Source organism: Taurulus bubalis, assembly GCF_910589615.1.
Source record: "Taurulus bubalis genome assembly, chromosome: 20".
Lineage (NCBI taxonomy): Eukaryota > Metazoa > Chordata > Actinopteri > Perciformes > Cottidae > Taurulus > Taurulus bubalis.
The window spans coordinates 17,044,957-17,061,595 of NC_136608.1; the positions used below are offsets into that span (position 1 = coordinate 17,044,957).

Below are 16,639 nucleotides of genomic sequence, written 5' to 3' on the forward strand. Positions count from 1 at the left end.
CAAAGTGTGTAAGAAGTGATAGAAAAAGTAATATTGAGAAATGTGTTGTCAATTATATTGAAAATGTAGATAAATAAAACATATGTAATTATTATTGTTGTTAGTAAGTGAGAGTGACATGATAATGAATATGCAGTTGAAGACTTTCTCTGTTTTTGCAGCGTGAACAGCTTCTCCGGTTCAACAAAGCTCGACTTGGGTAGAAACCATGTCGCTGCTCAATCTCTCGGCCAACCGGCGCATCGTCGCCGGCCTGCTGGTCAACCTGCTGTCCTCCATCTGCATCGTCTTCATCAACAAGTGGATCTACGTCCACTACGGCTTCCCCAACATGGCGCTGACCCTCGTCCACTTCGTGGTCACCTGGCTGGGACTCTACCTCTGCCAGAAAATGGACATTTTCGCGCCCAAAAGCCTCCCGGTCCGCCGGATCGTGTGGCTGGCGCTGAGCTTCTGTGGGTTCGTGGCCTTCACCAACCTTTCCCTGCAGAACAACTCGATCGGGACGTACCAGCTGGCCAAAGCCATGACCACGCCCGTCATCATCCTCATCCAGACCACCTACTACAAGAAGACCTTCTCCACCAAGATCAAGCTCACACTGGTGAGAAAAAACAACCTATTTTTAGGCCTTTTCCTCGAAAATGTCATCTCCAAACTAAAAAGGGTGCATCTCTGCAACCACTAGGGCTATTTAAATAATGTTGGTGTTATAATAAAAGGTACACATGTGAGATTATGTTCAGATGTGTAAATATCAGTCTATATGTTACTGGTTAAGAGTAAATGAAGATGACACACAGAAAGAAATGAAACGGTTTCAGGTCCGCCTATAAAAAAATCACTTTCAGGATGATTATTTCTTTGAAATGATGCAGCTGTAAGGTCCAACTCTAACCCAAATCATAGCTCAATATGTGAACATTCTCTAACCCAAGTCATAGCTCAATATGTGAACATTCTCTAACCCAAATCATAACTCAATATGTGAACATTCTCTAACCCAAATCATAACTCAATATGTGAACATTCTCTAACCCAAATCATAACTCAATATGTGAACATTCTCTAACCCAAATCATAACACAATATGTGAACATTCTCTAACCCAAATCATAACTCAATATGTGAACATTCTCTAACCCAAATCATAACTCAATATGTGAACATTCTCTAACCCAAATCATAACTCAATATGTGAACATTCTCTAACCCAAATCATAACTCAATATGTGAACATTCTCTAACCCAAGTCATAGCTCAATATGTGAACATTCTCTAACCCAAATCATAACACAATATGTGAACATTCTCTAACCCAAATCATAACTCAATATGTGAACATTCTCTAACCCAAATCATAACTCAATATGTGAACATTCTCTAACCCAAATCATAACTCAATATGTGAACATTCTCTAACCCAAATCATAACACAATATGTGAACATTCTCTAACCCAAATCATAACTCAATATGTGAACATTCTCTAACCCAAATCATAACTCAATATGTGAACATTCACTAACCCAAATCATAGCTCAATATGTGAACATTCTCTAACCCAAATCATAACTCAATATGTGAACATTCTCTAACCCAAATCATAGCTCAATATGTGAACATTCTCTCTGCAAAGGTTGACTTTGATAAAGTGAAGCAGAACAAAGTTAGAGAGGGTTTAGAACAGAGAACATTCAGGTGAGATCGCATTGGGGCCCAATAGCCCCAATGCGATCCATTGGGCCCATTGGGGCTATTTGAATGCTATTTGAATTTTATCATGTACCAAACCATATATTTCACTTGTATATTACTTATGGTGTTCAATACATCCAAATACAGCAGTTTTTTTTTTTTTTTCATATAACAAGCTATAAGTTACAGTTTTATATAACTGCTGATTGGTTTTTAAAAGGTTCATCTGAGCGCTCGTAGCTGGCCTCTAAAGTTCCTGTCATCCGACCCGTCTGTCTCCAGGTGCCCATCACATTGGGGGTGTTGTTGAACTCGTACTTCGACGTGAGGTTCAACCTGCTGGGCACGGTGTTCGCGTCGCTGGGAGTTCTGGTGACGTCGCTTTACCAAGTGGTGAGTAAATATACACACACAACAAAGACAAAGTTGTTTCTGTGACATCAACAAGAATGAAATAACTGTCTGTCTCTCTCTCAGTGGGTGGGGGCTAAACAACATGAGCTCCAGGTGAACTCTATGCAGCTTCTCTACTATCAGGTATGATTTATAATGTGATACTACTGTAACAGTACAAGGATCGCTGAGTACCTTTCGTAAGAGCTCCTGACTGAGTCTTATCAGTTAGTCATGTGACACAAGCTTTCTGCTCAAACGGCTCATGACATACTGGTTGATTTGGGACTTGTTCCCTTGACATTTGGGCCTTTAACCTGGAACTTGACTTTGAATGTTGTCGCCAAACCTGTTGGTCTTCACTTGGGACTTGATTTGGGAGTTCTTGGTTTTGACCTGGGATTTGATTTGAGACTAAGTTCCCCTTTCAGAAATATTCTTGAGACCCATTGGCCTTGACTTGACTTGTTGGCCTTGACTTGACTTGTTGGCCTTGACTTGACCCTTTGGCCTTGACTTGACTTGTTGGCCTTGACCCTTTGGCCTTGACTTGACTTGTTGGACTTGACTTGACATTTTGGCCTTGACTTGACTTGTTGGCCTTGACTTGACTTGTTGGCCTTGACTTGACCCTTTGGCCTTGACTTGACTTGTTGGCCTTGACCCTTTGGCCTTGACTTGACTTGTTGGACTTGACTTGTTGGCCTTGACTTGTTGGCCTTGACCCTTTGGCCTTGACTTGACTTGTTGGACTTGACTTGTTGGCCTTGACTTGTTGGCCTTGACCCTTTGGCCTTGACTTGACTTGTTGGCCTTGACTTGTTGGCCTTGACTTGTTGGCCTTGACTAGACCCTTTGGCCTTGACTTGACTTGTTGGACTTGACTTGACCCTTTGGCCTTGACTTGACCCGTTGTCCTCGACTTGACTGTTGGCCTTGACTTGACCTTTTGTCCTTGACTCGACTCGTTGGCCTTGACTCGACTCGTTGGCCTTGACTTGACTCGTTGTCCTCGACTTGACCTTTTGTCCTTGACTCGACTCGTTGTCCTTGACTCGACTCGTTGTCCTTGACTTGACTCGTTGTCCTTGACTTGTGATGTCATGTTCTGTCCTCAGGCTCCTCTGTCGTCGGGCTTCCTGCTCTGCGTTGTTCCTCTGTTTGAGCCGCTGACTGGAGACAAAGGAATCTTTGGACCCTGGTCTCTTCCTGCTCTGGTCTCTGGACTCAACATTACACACACACACACACACACACACACACACACACACACACACACACACACACACACATATATATATATATATATATATATATATATATATATATATATATATATATATATATATATATATATATATATATATATATATATATATATATAAATAAATATAAATAATCAGGTCAAAATGTATGTGTGTTTGTTACGAACTTCCAAACAATTGGTGGCTCCAGGCTTTTTTTGTGAAAGCCCTGATTATTTTCTTTTCTTACATTGTCCTTCTCTTCCTGTTGCCCAGGCGACGGTGCTGTTCTCTGGTGTGGTGGCGTTCCTGGTCAACCTGTCCATCTACTGGATCATTGGAAACACCTCGGCTGTCACGTATCCTCAAATATTTATACGGGGGTCCGAAGAGACCATTGGGGGTCTGAAGGGTTATGAAGAAGAAGATCTAAGGGCGTTTTAAGGAACTGTCTTATCTTTTTAAATGGTTTCAGAACCGATTTGGGAGGTGTTTGGTGTTCTTTAAGGTGGGTTTGAGAGGTTTAAGGGTTCCTTGGGGGAACCTGAGGGCTTTGTGAAGAACTTTCTGGTTTCAGAACTTCTGGTGAAGATTTCTGGTGTTCTCAAGTGGGTTGTTGGGGTTCTTGTGATCTTTGGTTTTCTTTCTGGCAGATTTAGAAAGGTTGGAGGGTTTCTTGGAGAGGTCTTCTGGTCTCCTTTAAGGAGCTTCTTGGAGAAGTTTGTCAAGAACTTTTATGATTGCTTGAAAACTGGTTTTCTTTAGTGGGTCTTTTGGTTTTCTCAAGGAGGTCTTTGGCCTTCTTTCTGGAAGGTTTAAGGGGTTGGAGGGTTTCTTGGAGAGGTCTTCTGGTCTCCTTTAAGGAGCTTCTTGGAGAGATCTTCTGGTCTCATTGTAAGGGGCTTCTTGGAGAGGTCTTCTGGTCTCCTTTTTAAGGATGTTCCTGGACAGGTATTCTGGTCTCTTTTGAGGATGTTCTTGGGGAAGTTTGTGAAGGACTTTTATGGTTTCATGAAAACAGTTTCAGAACTTCTGGAGAAGATTCTTTTGGGTTTTCTCGAGGAGGTCTTTGGACTTCTTTCTGGCAGATTTAAGGGGTTCAGGGTTTTCTTGGAGAGGTCTTCTTGGGGATTTCTGTTTGTGACAAGCTTTCTGGTTTCTTTAAAAGGGTTTCTGCAGAAGATCTCTGGTGTCCTTAAGGTTGAGGGTCTTGAGGTTGGAACGGTTCTTGGGGCGTTTCTGGTTTCTTTCTAGGGGGTCTTTGATTTTCTCCGTGAAGATAGCCTTGCTGGTTTCCAGGAGGTCTTTGGTCTTCCTGCCGAGGTCTCTTGGAGGGTCTTGGTGGTCTCGGGTGACTCTTGAGGGGTTTCCCATGCGTCGTTGTTCTCCTGACTCCACTTTGCAGCTACAACATGTTCGGTCATTTCAAGTTCTGCGTCACTCTGGTTGGAGGGTACCTGCTCTTCCAAGAACCGCTGTCCCTCAATCAGGTGAGTCTCCTCGCCCTCAAACCGGTTTCAAACCGGCAACCTTCCGGCTCCAACGACACAACCACCTGTCTCTCTGTCCGCCCGTCTCACTCTCAGGCTCTGGGGATCCTCTGCACTCTGGCCGGCATCCTGTCTTACACTCACTTCAAGCTGGCCGAGCAGGCGGAGGGGAAGAGCCGCCTGGCTCAAAAACCATAGGCCGACTCGCCTGTCAATCAACCGCACAGACTCCTGCCATTGGCAGAGACCTCTTTATATGTATTTTTTAATCTTATTATGAGAGTTTCTTCATCGCCTTCTCCGGAGATTTCAACATTTCAACTCCACAACACTAACGTTCATGTCTTTTGAGGGCAGAGGAAACTCAAAATTCAGACGACGCCATCTTTGTTTTCATCCGAAGCAGATGAATGAATTCGCACAATTTTCTGGATGGAGGAGGTAAAATTCAGCTTCATTTATTCCCAGAATTCCTTGCTGTCTGTGACGAGTTGTTGGCGGATTGGTTGACCTCAGAGACATTCGTTATCCAATCAAATCCATCAAAGTATCAACTCCTTATTATTGATTTGTTAAAGCAAGATGAGTGTTTCTGGAGTGACCGTTGCTTTTATTATTTTTAATAACTGCTTGGCTGTTCGTCCTCTAGAAACCTGCCAAATGAAAAGACGGGAGATGCTATTAAACCCTTTTTGATTTCCACAAAAAAGATCCTCAAATGAACCTCGACGCTGAGCGACGGCCCAAATGTTTTCAAGCTGCCCCTAAAAATGATTTCAAAAGACAAAGAAAACCAATCACACAGTTTTTAATGAACAGTTTTGAGCCGAAGTACAAAATCATATTTCGGATCAAAAGCCATTAAAGGCGCCACGATAATGTTTTGTTGTTGTTTACTTCACACAGATTGTTTCTTCTTTAGGACTTTACATCATTTATTTTAATAAAGATTTATTAAAGATAGGTAAAAAAGTCCCAGGAGCCAAGAAGATTGTTGATTTCACACTAAATAAGATGATGAAAATAAATTGACTCAAAATGGGAATTTATTTTGGTGCTTTGAATGTAAATAAAGTGTCAATAATTTCCTTTTTATTTTTTAAATAGACATGATTTATTGGCCTTTTGATCTTTATTCATTTGATATGGTATTGATGTTTATCAACTGGACAGCTGAGTGTCTGTGCTGTAAAACGCAGAGAGGAGGTTGTATATAATTTTATATAATTATATAAAAGCTAATGAACTGCTTCCTCTGTCACGGTTTTAATTAACAGCTCAGATTGTCTCGTCATCGTCCACCAAAGAAAAAGTTTCATGATTTAATTTGACCGGACCGATGTTTTAAACGTCCTTGAGCTTTCAACTTTATCCTGATGAATCAAACCACAGAAACCAGCAACGTTGGTTCACAATCTTTTCAGTGATTAAATGTGTTTTTATTTTTAATTTAAACTAGTTTAAGATCGACAGTATTTCCGTTTATACTTCCGTTTCACTCTTAGTTTCTTTCAGTGTTTCTTCTTTATTTGTAGCAGTTTGTTTGTCACAAAACGTTTAATTTGGGATGAATGTCCCTGAGATTCACTGATTCTACTTGAGAGCGAAGCTTCCTCCACTTTCTCTTCACGGTGTCGAACGGTTCTCCGTCTGCTGAATAAAAACTGATGTAATGACTTCGGCTGTATTTTTTTATTTTTTTTTATGTAAATAATCAGTAATGATAGCAGTACAAGTACTCAGGTATAGTTTTTCCCGCCTTGAGTTGGTTCTGCCCAATGAGAACGTAGTTTTCTTTACTTTAAATACACGTAAAGTGAAGCATTGAAGTATGTGTCACTGACACTGTGTCAATAAAGCTACAACAGCAACCCTTGTGTACACACACACACACACACACACACACACACACACACACACACACACACACACACACACACACACGCACACACACACACCCAGAGAGAGACTTTCAGAGGACCGAATGAGTGGACAGATTGTGTGTTTAAAAATACTCGTCGTCCCCCGAGGAGGAGAACCTGTGAAAGAAGGTTCTGTTTCCTCTGAAGGAACCGTTTGAAAGTCAATACACTCACATTTCAGGTTTGTTTTCCATTCACTAAATAAATAAATGAGACCACTGGAGCAGGACGTTGTTAAGTTGAAGGTACATTCCCCAATTTTGTTTTAAAAACCTGCAAATACTTTTTGTAACTCTACTACATACTGAGTGGTGGAGGAAGTATTCACATCTTATCTTCTATACAAATACTCCTATAAAAGTCCTGCTTAGCAAATATCAAAAGTACATAATCTTCACAAGTAAAAGTACTCATAATGCAGAAACATTTTAACTAATTGCTTATTAGTCAAACATTTTATTTTACACATAAAACACATGAATAGTTTTGTAAAATAAGATTTAGATTTGTCAGAAATATATAGTGCAACTGAAATAATCCCCCAATCAATCAAATAGTCGATCTACAGAAAATTAATTGTAGCTCGACTATTAATTAATTAATTGGTGTTTTATTATGTCTGGTTCCAACGTCACAAATATGAGGATTTGTTGCTTTCGTTCAATTTTAAATCATTTAAAGCTTTGTTTCTGCATTTCTTTCTAACACTTTAAGTACATTTAACTGATTATTCTTAATCTTTTACCTAAGTAACCGTTTCAGTGCTGTACTGTTATTTGTGGGGAAGTATTCCTCTACAGCCACTAGGATCTAAATGACCATATATTATATTGCCTTATTGTAAAAAAAAAATACTCATTCATCTGTGATTTATATACATTTAATTTGTAAAGCATCCAAACCAAGTTGTATCTTGACACAATTATGGATTTGTATTGTTTATATTTTTTTGTTTAGAACACGTTGCACTGCCCCCACGTGGCCAAATAACAAATGTATGGAAAAGGTCTGCTTCACAGACCACTGTTTCACAAATAGCTGCCGTAAGCGTTGCCTGTCAGTATGACATATTTTTAAATATAATTCTCAAGTACTAAAATACAAAGAAATATTCCTGAGTTAAAAAAAATTGCAAGTATATAAGAAGTATGGGGGAATATTCGTAAAACTTGCCAAAATATAACATAGTGTGAATTAATTTAGATATTTTCAGTAAGGCATAATTTGTAGAAGCAACGCGCGGGGTCCTTCCGCGGTTCACACGGAAACCAACGCTAACGACCGATGTTTGTTATGCTACAGTTAGCAGGTAAACCTTTTCACATTACGACGATATTCACGCGCGCAAGAGAACAAGTACACACATATTTATGATGTGTGTTGTTTAAAGCTTCCGCCACAAGTACTGAACAAACACCAGCTGTCAGTTTAACGCCGCCATTAACGTTAAAGCGAGCTGACGTCATCTTCCTAACCAGGGCTGTGCAGCTAAGCTAGGTGGCTAACAGTGTCAGGCGGTTGCTTTTAGCTGAATGTTGTTGTTCTGATTCTGCTCATTTCCGCTGCTTTACGTTCATGTAAAAGCACTAATGCATCTCCACTAAATGCTCCACGTAAAGGTAAAAGTCATGCATTCAAAAAAGTATCTAAGTATTATCAGTTAAATGTAGTTAAAGTACTTCCAAGTAGCTAGAAGTATTGTGTTGTAAAATGTGTTTTATTATATCTGATGTGTCTGTGTTATTTATATTTCTGCTGCATTAATGTATGTTTTGCATTTTTAACTCCTTTATATGCTATTGGCTGGTTTAAACCTCTTATTTCTAAAAAGTCAGCTGATCCAAGAGGCTTTTTAAGTCGTTTATTTAGCTTGAAATAGGGAATTTTCTCAACATTTTAAAGGAACACTTCATCCTTCAGTTCATCACAAACATTCATCATCAACATCTGGAGATACAAGCAATATTTACCCCTTTTGAATAAAGACTATATGCCAATTTACTAATAATATCAACATTTGTTCATGTAGAACTTTATTTTCACAAATTACATGAATATTATACAATACATTCACATGAATTCACACACTTTGTACTTCTCATAAATATTACATTTGAATCACAACAAGCATCCATTTTTCTTGAAATAATGCATTGAAACAAGAGATCATTTAACACAACATTTGAAGGTATTTTTAGAAAATACAGTTATATAAATAAATAAAAATTCTGTCTGCTGCAGGAAAAGATATCCAAACCATTCTGCAGGTTTGTCTGTATTTCCTCGTGTTGTACCAGATGTTGGTTGATGTTTATTGATGTCATTTGTTATCTAAATATATCCGATCGTAAAGAAACATCAGATGACACAAATAAAGCTGATAATTAATTCAAATTCAGCGAGGGACATTTCCCTCCACAATCTTAGTTTGGATTAGAAAAAATAAAAAAAAGGTTTCAATGTGTTCTCTATTGTGCAAAAGACTTAGCAGATTTAAGGAGTTCATAAACAACCTTTTTTTTGGTGGTCTTTCCTCAGTATGCCTGCTGAACGCAAGCGCTCAGTAAACATGGACGAGAAAGACGTTTGCACCTTCGCCAACAAGGAGAAGGAGAAGGACCGGGATGGAGACAGGAGGCCGCCGTCCGCCCGAGACAAAGCCAAAGACGAGGCCAAAATGAGCGGCAAAAAAGACGCCGCCAAGGAGGAGAAGAGGAAGCGCCTGGAGGAGGAGAAGAAGAAAAGGGAGGAGAAGGAGCGGAGAAAGAAAGAGGAGGAAAAACAGAAAGCGGAGGAGGAGCAGAAGAAGAAGGAGGAGGAGGAGAAGAGGCTGCAGGAGGAGGAGGAGAAGAAGCTTCAAGAGGAGGAGGCCAAAAGACTACGCGAGGAGGAGGCGGCGCTCCTGAAGTAAGTGAAATCAGGCTGATTCTTCTTGATCAATATGTGGAGATGAAAAGACATAAATATGCATAGAAATCATAGAAAATGTACCTGATAGTTGTTTGTTTCCTGTTGCTAACAGCTCATTTGTTATGACTTCTCACGGTGCCAAAATGTTATCAAATATATGGGAAAAAGTGACTCCATGGGAACTTAATTATCCCAAATAGAACAACAAAACCCATTAATATTGCTTTTCTCTCTGCATATGTTTTGACATTATTAGACCCCTCGTGGGGTCCGAGCTCTCTTTTTCTGACGTCCAGAAGAGTTTTGAACACAGAGCTTTTATCCTTTTAACTCCAGAACACTAACGTTAAAAATAGTCACACCATCACTAACGTCGGGTATATTTCACCCGATTTAATGTACCTGATAAATATACTTCTCATCAAAATATATTAAAATACAAAACAAATTGAAGTACTCTTCTTTTATTTTACTCTATAGAAATTAGGGAATCGTCAATAAAACATGATTCAAAATATAAATAATTGTCATATGCACAGATGACAGGCAGTTATTCTGTACAATGAAAAGCTTATTTTCCTGGGTCCTCCTAACACAGCATTACAATAAACTTTAAGGAAAAAAAATAAACTTAAGGAAAAAAAATATAAATAAGGCAAATAATGAAGAACTTGTTCTTTGGTCCACATGTTCCTGGGACATGTGAGCTTTGTCCTGTGGAGGAAAAGTCTCCTTCAATGTTAAATGTGTTCACCCTCTATCACTAACGTCAGTGTTCTCGGGTTAAGAAAGCCAATTGAAGTGCCCTCTCTTTTGCTGTTGTCCTTATCGTGAACCCGTCTCTCTTCTGCAGGGAAAAGGAGGAGGGGCATCAGCTGCACCAGGAGGCTTGGGAGCGCAACCAGTGCAGGAAGGAACTCCGCCTCAAGAACCAGAACGCCCAGGAGGGCCGGCCCGAGGAGGCCTTCTTCAGCCGCCTGGACTCCAGCCTGAAGAAGAACACGGCCTTCGTGAAGAAGCTGCGCACGCTCACCGAGCAGCAGCGGGACTCGCTCTCCAACGACTTCGGCTCGCTGAACCTCAGCAAGTACATCGGCGAGGCCGTGAGCTCCGTGGTGGAGGCCAAGCTGAAGATCTCCGACGTCGGCTGCGCCGTCCACCTCTGCTCGCTCTTCCACCAGCGGTACACGGAGTTCGCCCCGCTGCTGCTGCAGGCCTGGAAGAAGCACTTCGAGGCGCGGAAGGAGGAGAAGTCGCCCAACGTGAGCAAGCTGCGCACCGACCTGCGCTTCATCGCCGAGCTCACCATCGTCGGCCTCTTCACCGACAAGGAGGGGCTGTCGCTGATCTACGAGCAGCTGAAGAACATCATCAGCACCGACCGCGACTCGCACACCCACGTGTCGGTGGTCATCAGCTTCTGCAAGCACTGCGGCGACGACATCGCCGGCCTGCTGCCCCGCAAGGTGAAGCTGGCGGCGGACAAGTTCGGCTTGGGCTTCCCGCCCAGCGAGATCATCACCATCGAGAAGCAGCAGCCCTTCCAGAACCTCCTGCGCGAGTACTTCACCTCGCTCACCAAGCACCTGAAGAAGGACCACCGCGAGCTGCAGAACACCGAGAGGCAGAACAGGCGAGTGTCCGGCCCGTCGGCAAAAAGCCATAAACGACCTCCGGGACGCCGAAGAGGGATTTGAATTATCTGTAAACTCATTAGACTACTTTACTGCCTTTTGTAGAATACCGCTAAAGAAACCAGTCATGTAGTATATAGAATCAAAGGGTTAAACGGCTGCAAAATATTTACTCAAATGTAGATTTTTAAGGCCTTCTGATTCTAAAGCATCTTAAAACTAATTGGCCTTCTTTGTTTAATCCTCTGACGTGTAAATAGTAGGGGTGGGAATCACTAGAGGTCCCACGATACGATATTATCACGATACTTAGGTCTGCGATACATTGAGTATTGCGATTTATTACCTTTTTTCATCCGCAAATATGTCTCCAAAGGAAAACTTTGGAGACATATTTTATTTAATGAGATAAAGTTTTTCCACCACCCTAGTAAATATAAATTTTATCAGTGACCTACTTGCACGATCGCTCGCCGGCCGCGATGATGTCATTTTCTGGCGCTCGTGAACGAAAGCTCCGGTGCTCCCTGTTCGCTTTCTGTCTTTGACGTTTTCTCCTCCTCTGCAGGCGGATCCTACATTCCAAAGGCGAGCTGAGTGAGGACAGACACAAGCAGTACGAGGAGTTCGCCACTTCCTACCAGAAGCTGCTGGCCAACACTCAGTCTCTGGCCGACCTTCTGGACGAGAACATGCCCGAGCTGCCGCAGGACAAGTCGGTGCAGGAGGGTGCGTGTCCCGGGTCGGCTTCGAGGACGCCGCGTATATATATATCTGTTTCTGTTCCCGCCTGTAACGCCGTCTTCTCCCCGCTCTCCGCAGAGCACGGCCCCGGCATCGACATCTTCACGCCCGGTAAGCCCGGCGAGTACGACCTGGAGGGCGGCATCTGGGAGGACGAAGACGCCCGCAACTTCTACGAGAACCTGGTGGACCTGAAGGCCTTCGTCCCCGCCATCCTCTTCAAGGACAACGAGAAGAGCGGCCAGGGCAAAGACAAGGAGGACGCCGCCAAAGGTGCGTTTCCGCCGGGGCGAGATTCAGAGGCCATGTTGTTGTTTTTGTTTTTTTGTTGACCGCGATGTCGTCGTCCGGTTCAGACGGCAAGGAGGCGAAGGACGCGGCCGCCACCACGGAGGAGCTGGAGCTGGAGCTGGAGGCCCTGGACATCGCAGACGAGCCTCTGGAGCTGGAGGGACCCGACGAGGCCGAGAGCGAAGAGCTGGCCAAGAAGCTGCTGGACGAGCAAGGTGAGCGCGAGCCGCTTCCGCGAGAGCAACGCGTGCCTTTTCTGTTCTAAACATGTTTATGTTCGCAGAGCAAGAGGAGGAAGAGGCCAACACCGGGTCTCACTTGAAGCTGATCGTGGACGCCTTCATCCAGCAGCTCCCCAACTGCGTGAACAGAGACCTCATCGACAAGGTGACGGGAAAAGCAGACGACTCGACGCGTTACAAGTTCTCTCGCTCGACTTTAAGTGGTTTATTCGCGCCATTCGCTTTTTCGCGTGACTATGTCCGCCATCCACCATGGAAATAACCACTAGTTCTGCTTTATACTTGTTGTGGAAGTCCCACAAACGTGGGAACATCAAACTCCACGGTGTCTGGGTTCATAATATTATCCGTAGTCGCACAACAGCGTCTGAATGACGTCACGGTCATTTTTCGCAACGCAGCTTTAGAGACGCCTCCACGGCCGGCTGGTGATCTTGGTGTCTTTGACTCCTCCTGCAGGCCGCCATGGACTTCTGCATGAACATGAACACCAAGTCCAACAGGAGGAAGCTGGTCCGGGCTCTCTTCACCGTGCCCAGGCAGAGGTAAAGTAACGCTGTGCTCATGTGTGCTGCACTCATCATTGTTTTTGTATTCAAGTGGCGCTCTGAGGAGCATTTTAGCACCACCAGGGGGCGCCAGCAGCATAGGTCATGGTCTTACGGCTCTTTCTGCTGATGCAGGTTGGACCTCCTGCCCTTCTACTCTCGCCTGGTGGCAACGCTTCACCCGTGCATGTCGGACGTGGCCGAGGACCTCTGCTCCATGCTGAAGGGAGACTTCCGCTTCCACGTAGGTCCAGTTGTCCAGACTCTGCGTAAGCGGAGGGTTTATGTTCGTCTTCTGCAATGTTACGAGTAGAGCTTCTCTTGTAGATTCGTAAGAAGGACCAGATCAACATCGAGACCAAAAATAAGACGGTCCGGTTCATCGGGGAACTCGCCAAGTTCAAGATGTTCACGAAGAACGACACGCTTCACTGTCTCAAGGTGGGATCGGAGGCTTTTTTACATCTCTGAGCGGATCAATGTGCATGAAGTTATAATTATATAACGTGTGTGTGTGTGTGTGTGTGTGTGTGTGTCACAGATGCTGCTGTCTGACTTCACCCACCACCACATAGAGATGGCCTGCACGCTGCTGGAGACCTGCGGGCGCTTCCTCTTCCGCTCCCCAGAATCTCACCTGCGCACCAGCGTCCTGCTGGTGAGTACACCTGAGGAATGAGACGGGCTTCTTATTGTGAAACGGTTATGTCCAGGCCTGGAAAAGTCCTTGAAAAAAATAAAATCCCCAAAATGTTAGTAAAAGTGATGTAAATGTGTTATATTCATGTGTTCTTGACGTTCATTTACGCTGAGTTTGAAATAATGAATATGCTTTTAAAAGAAAGACGCTCAGAATATAAGCAGGCATACATACAGGCATCTATATAAATGTTTATTCTTTTAATAAAGTCATTAAAAGTCATGGAAATGTGGTCTAAAGTTATGGAAATTTGGTTAAAAATCATGGATATGTGGTCAAAGGTCATAGAAATGCATTGGTCAGAATGTGTTTGAACCCTGTAAGGCGACCCTCTCCCTGAAGCCTCCGTCCTGCAGCATTTAAATCTCTCGCAGCAGTCGAGTCCTAACCAGCTGACGTTTTCCTCCGCAGGAGCAAATGATGCGTAAGAAGCAGGCGCAGCATCTGGACGCCCGCTACGTGACGATGGTGGAGAACGCCTACTACTACTGCAACCCGCCGCCCATGGAGAAGACGGTGCGCAAGAAGCGGCCGCCGCTGCAGGAGTACATCCGCAAGCTGCTCTACAAGGACCTGTCCAAGGTCACCACGGAGAAGGTGCTGCGGCAGATGCGCAAGCTGCCCTGGCAGGACCCCGAGGTGAAGAGCTACCTCATCTGCTGCATGGTCAACATCTGGAACGTCAAGTACAACAGCATCCACTGCGTGGCCAACCTGCTGGCCGGCCTGGTGGCCTACCAGGAGGACGTGGGCATCCACGTGGTGGACGGGGTCCTGGAGGACATCCGGCTGGGCATGGAGGTGAGGAGGATCTCTCTCTCTCTCTCTCTCTCTCTCTCTCTCGACGGGTCAGAAGCCGAGCGATGAGGAAGTGCTCGATGTCGCGTGAGATGTGACCCGATCCTTCCGGTTTCACGGGGTCGGACCTCCAGGGGGCGACATGTGGAAATGTTGGAAAAGAAGCGAGGCTTCAGATCCAGAAATCTGTCCAACCATCTTTTTGTTGTTGTTTTTTATATTTTAAATGGCAATAAGCAAAGTACGATCATTCTATTTTTTTGGAAAAACTTAAATAAGCAGCTGGATCTTCTGACATCAATTAATTAAAACACTCAGAATCTAAAATGTCCACAAGAAAAGGAATAAATTCCCCCGAAAGGAAAAAAGACAAAAAAGAGTTTTAGTGCCGAGCATAAAGGGAAATAAACGGAAGAATTTTTGTTCTTATTATTTTACATTTTGAAAATAAAGTCAAACTACTTTCAGGATTTGTGCCAAACATCAGACAAAAATTGAGGAATAATTTTTTATTTAGATAATAAAGTCAAAATATTTGTATTAGGCGTTGCACTTTCGTGCATAAACTAATATTTTGACTTTATTGTCAACGTTTCTACATTCTTCTAACTTATTTATGCATCACTGGTACTAATAAATACAGAAGTTATATTATATACATATTATTTGATTCTGCTGCATGAAGAGTTTTAATCCTCGAACTACGAAGTGATGTTAATTCTTCAGTAAACTTTTTAATGCAGAATTTTTGAAGAGTATTTTCTTACCGTGTTGTTTGTCTTCTTTTGCTTCATCCTCACTCCTAACTCCTCATCCTCACTCCTAACTCCTCACTCATCCTCCCTTCTTACTCCTAACTCCTCATCCTCACTCCTCATCTTCATCCTCACTCCGCACTCCTCATCCTCACTCCTCATCCTCACTCCTCATCCTCACTACTCATCTTCATTCTCACTCCTCCTCCTCCCTCTCACTCTTCATCCTCGCCCCTCATCCTCACGCCTCCTCCTTCCTCCTCTCCCTCACTCCTCATTTTCATCCTCACTCCTCCCTCTCACTCCTCATCCTCACCCTCACTCCTCATCCTCACTCCTCATCTTCATCCTCACTCCGCACTCCTCATCTTCATCCTCATCTGCACTCCTCACTCCTCATGTTCACTCCTCATCCTTACTTCTCACTCCTCCCCCCTATCTCTCACTCCTCATCCTCACTCCTCATCTTCATCCTCATCTGCACTCCTCACTCCTCATCTTCACTCCTCATCCTCACTCCTCATCCTCACTCCTCATCCTCACTACTCCTCCTCCCCCCTCTCCCTCACTACTCATCTTCATCCTCACTCCTCCCTCTCACTCCTCATGCTCACTCCTCATCTTCACCCTCACTCCTCATCCTCACTCCTCATCTTCACCCTCACTCCTCATCCTCACTCCTCATCCTCACTCCTCATCTTCACCCTCACTCTTCATCCTCACTCCTCCCCAGGTCAACCAGCCCAAGTTCAACCAGCGGCGCATCAGCAGCGCCAAGTTCCTGGGCGAGCTCTACAACTACCGCATGGTGGAGTCGGCCGTGATCTTCCGCACCCTCTTCTCCTTCATCTCCTTCGGGATCAACCAGGACGGCAGCCCCAGCACCCTGGACCCGCCGGAGCACCTGTTCCGCATCCGGCTGGTCTGCACGCTGCTCGACACCTGCGGCCAGTACTTTGACCGCGGCTCCAGCAAGAGGAAGCTGGACTGTTTCCTCATCTACTTCCAGGTAAGGCGGCTCCCAGTGCTCCCAGTGCTCCCAGTGCTCCCAGAAATGTATGAAGTTAATGTTTTTATGTCACGCAGTGGAGACTTTCAAGTCTATGAAATGCGAGGCATTGCATTGTGGGATTGTTAGTGGAGGGCGTCAGTGTGGGATGTTGATGAGCATTTTCGTTTATTTATTTTTAGATCAAAGAAGATTCAATCTTCCCATAAACGTCTCTGTAGGTCTGGTTTAGTATATATTAATAATATATTATGGAGCGGCA

General features: G+C 43.9%; 2 protein-coding genes across 2 annotated transcripts in view; both read left to right on the plus strand.

The window, feature by feature from the left end:
* Positions 1-208: 208 nt before the first annotated feature.
* Positions 209-6,458, plus strand: slc35e3 (solute carrier family 35 member E3; the record flags this gene model as incomplete). The annotated part of the gene is made up of 7 exons (XM_079236192.1): positions 209-604; positions 1,980-2,090; positions 2,175-2,234; positions 3,209-3,307; positions 3,611-3,693; positions 4,740-4,824; positions 4,921-6,458. The coding sequence occupies 7 exons, from the start codon at positions 209-211 to the stop codon at positions 5,020-5,022; spliced, it is 936 nt and encodes a 311-aa protein (XP_079092318.1). The 3' UTR covers positions 5,023-6,458.
* A 1,560-nt stretch (positions 6,459-8,018) lies between these two features.
* Positions 8,019-16,639, plus strand: part of upf2 (UPF2 regulator of nonsense mediated mRNA decay) — a 17,266-nt gene continuing 8,645 nt past the window's right edge. The window contains exons 1-13 of the mRNA XM_079235967.1: positions 8,019-8,055; positions 9,285-9,653; positions 10,510-11,289; positions 11,859-12,019; positions 12,113-12,307; positions 12,391-12,540; positions 12,609-12,712; positions 13,027-13,112; positions 13,251-13,359; positions 13,443-13,556; positions 13,657-13,773; positions 14,227-14,616; positions 16,102-16,377. Coding sequence (XP_079092093.1) covers positions 9,286-9,653; positions 10,510-11,289; positions 11,859-12,019; positions 12,113-12,307; positions 12,391-12,540; positions 12,609-12,712; positions 13,027-13,112; positions 13,251-13,359; positions 13,443-13,556; positions 13,657-13,773; positions 14,227-14,616; positions 16,102-16,377 — 2,850 coding nt within the window. The 5' untranslated portion in view covers positions 8,019-8,055; position 9,285. The remainder of the gene's footprint in view (positions 8,056-9,284; positions 9,654-10,509; positions 11,290-11,858; positions 12,020-12,112; positions 12,308-12,390; positions 12,541-12,608; positions 12,713-13,026; positions 13,113-13,250; positions 13,360-13,442; positions 13,557-13,656; positions 13,774-14,226; positions 14,617-16,101; positions 16,378-16,639) is intronic.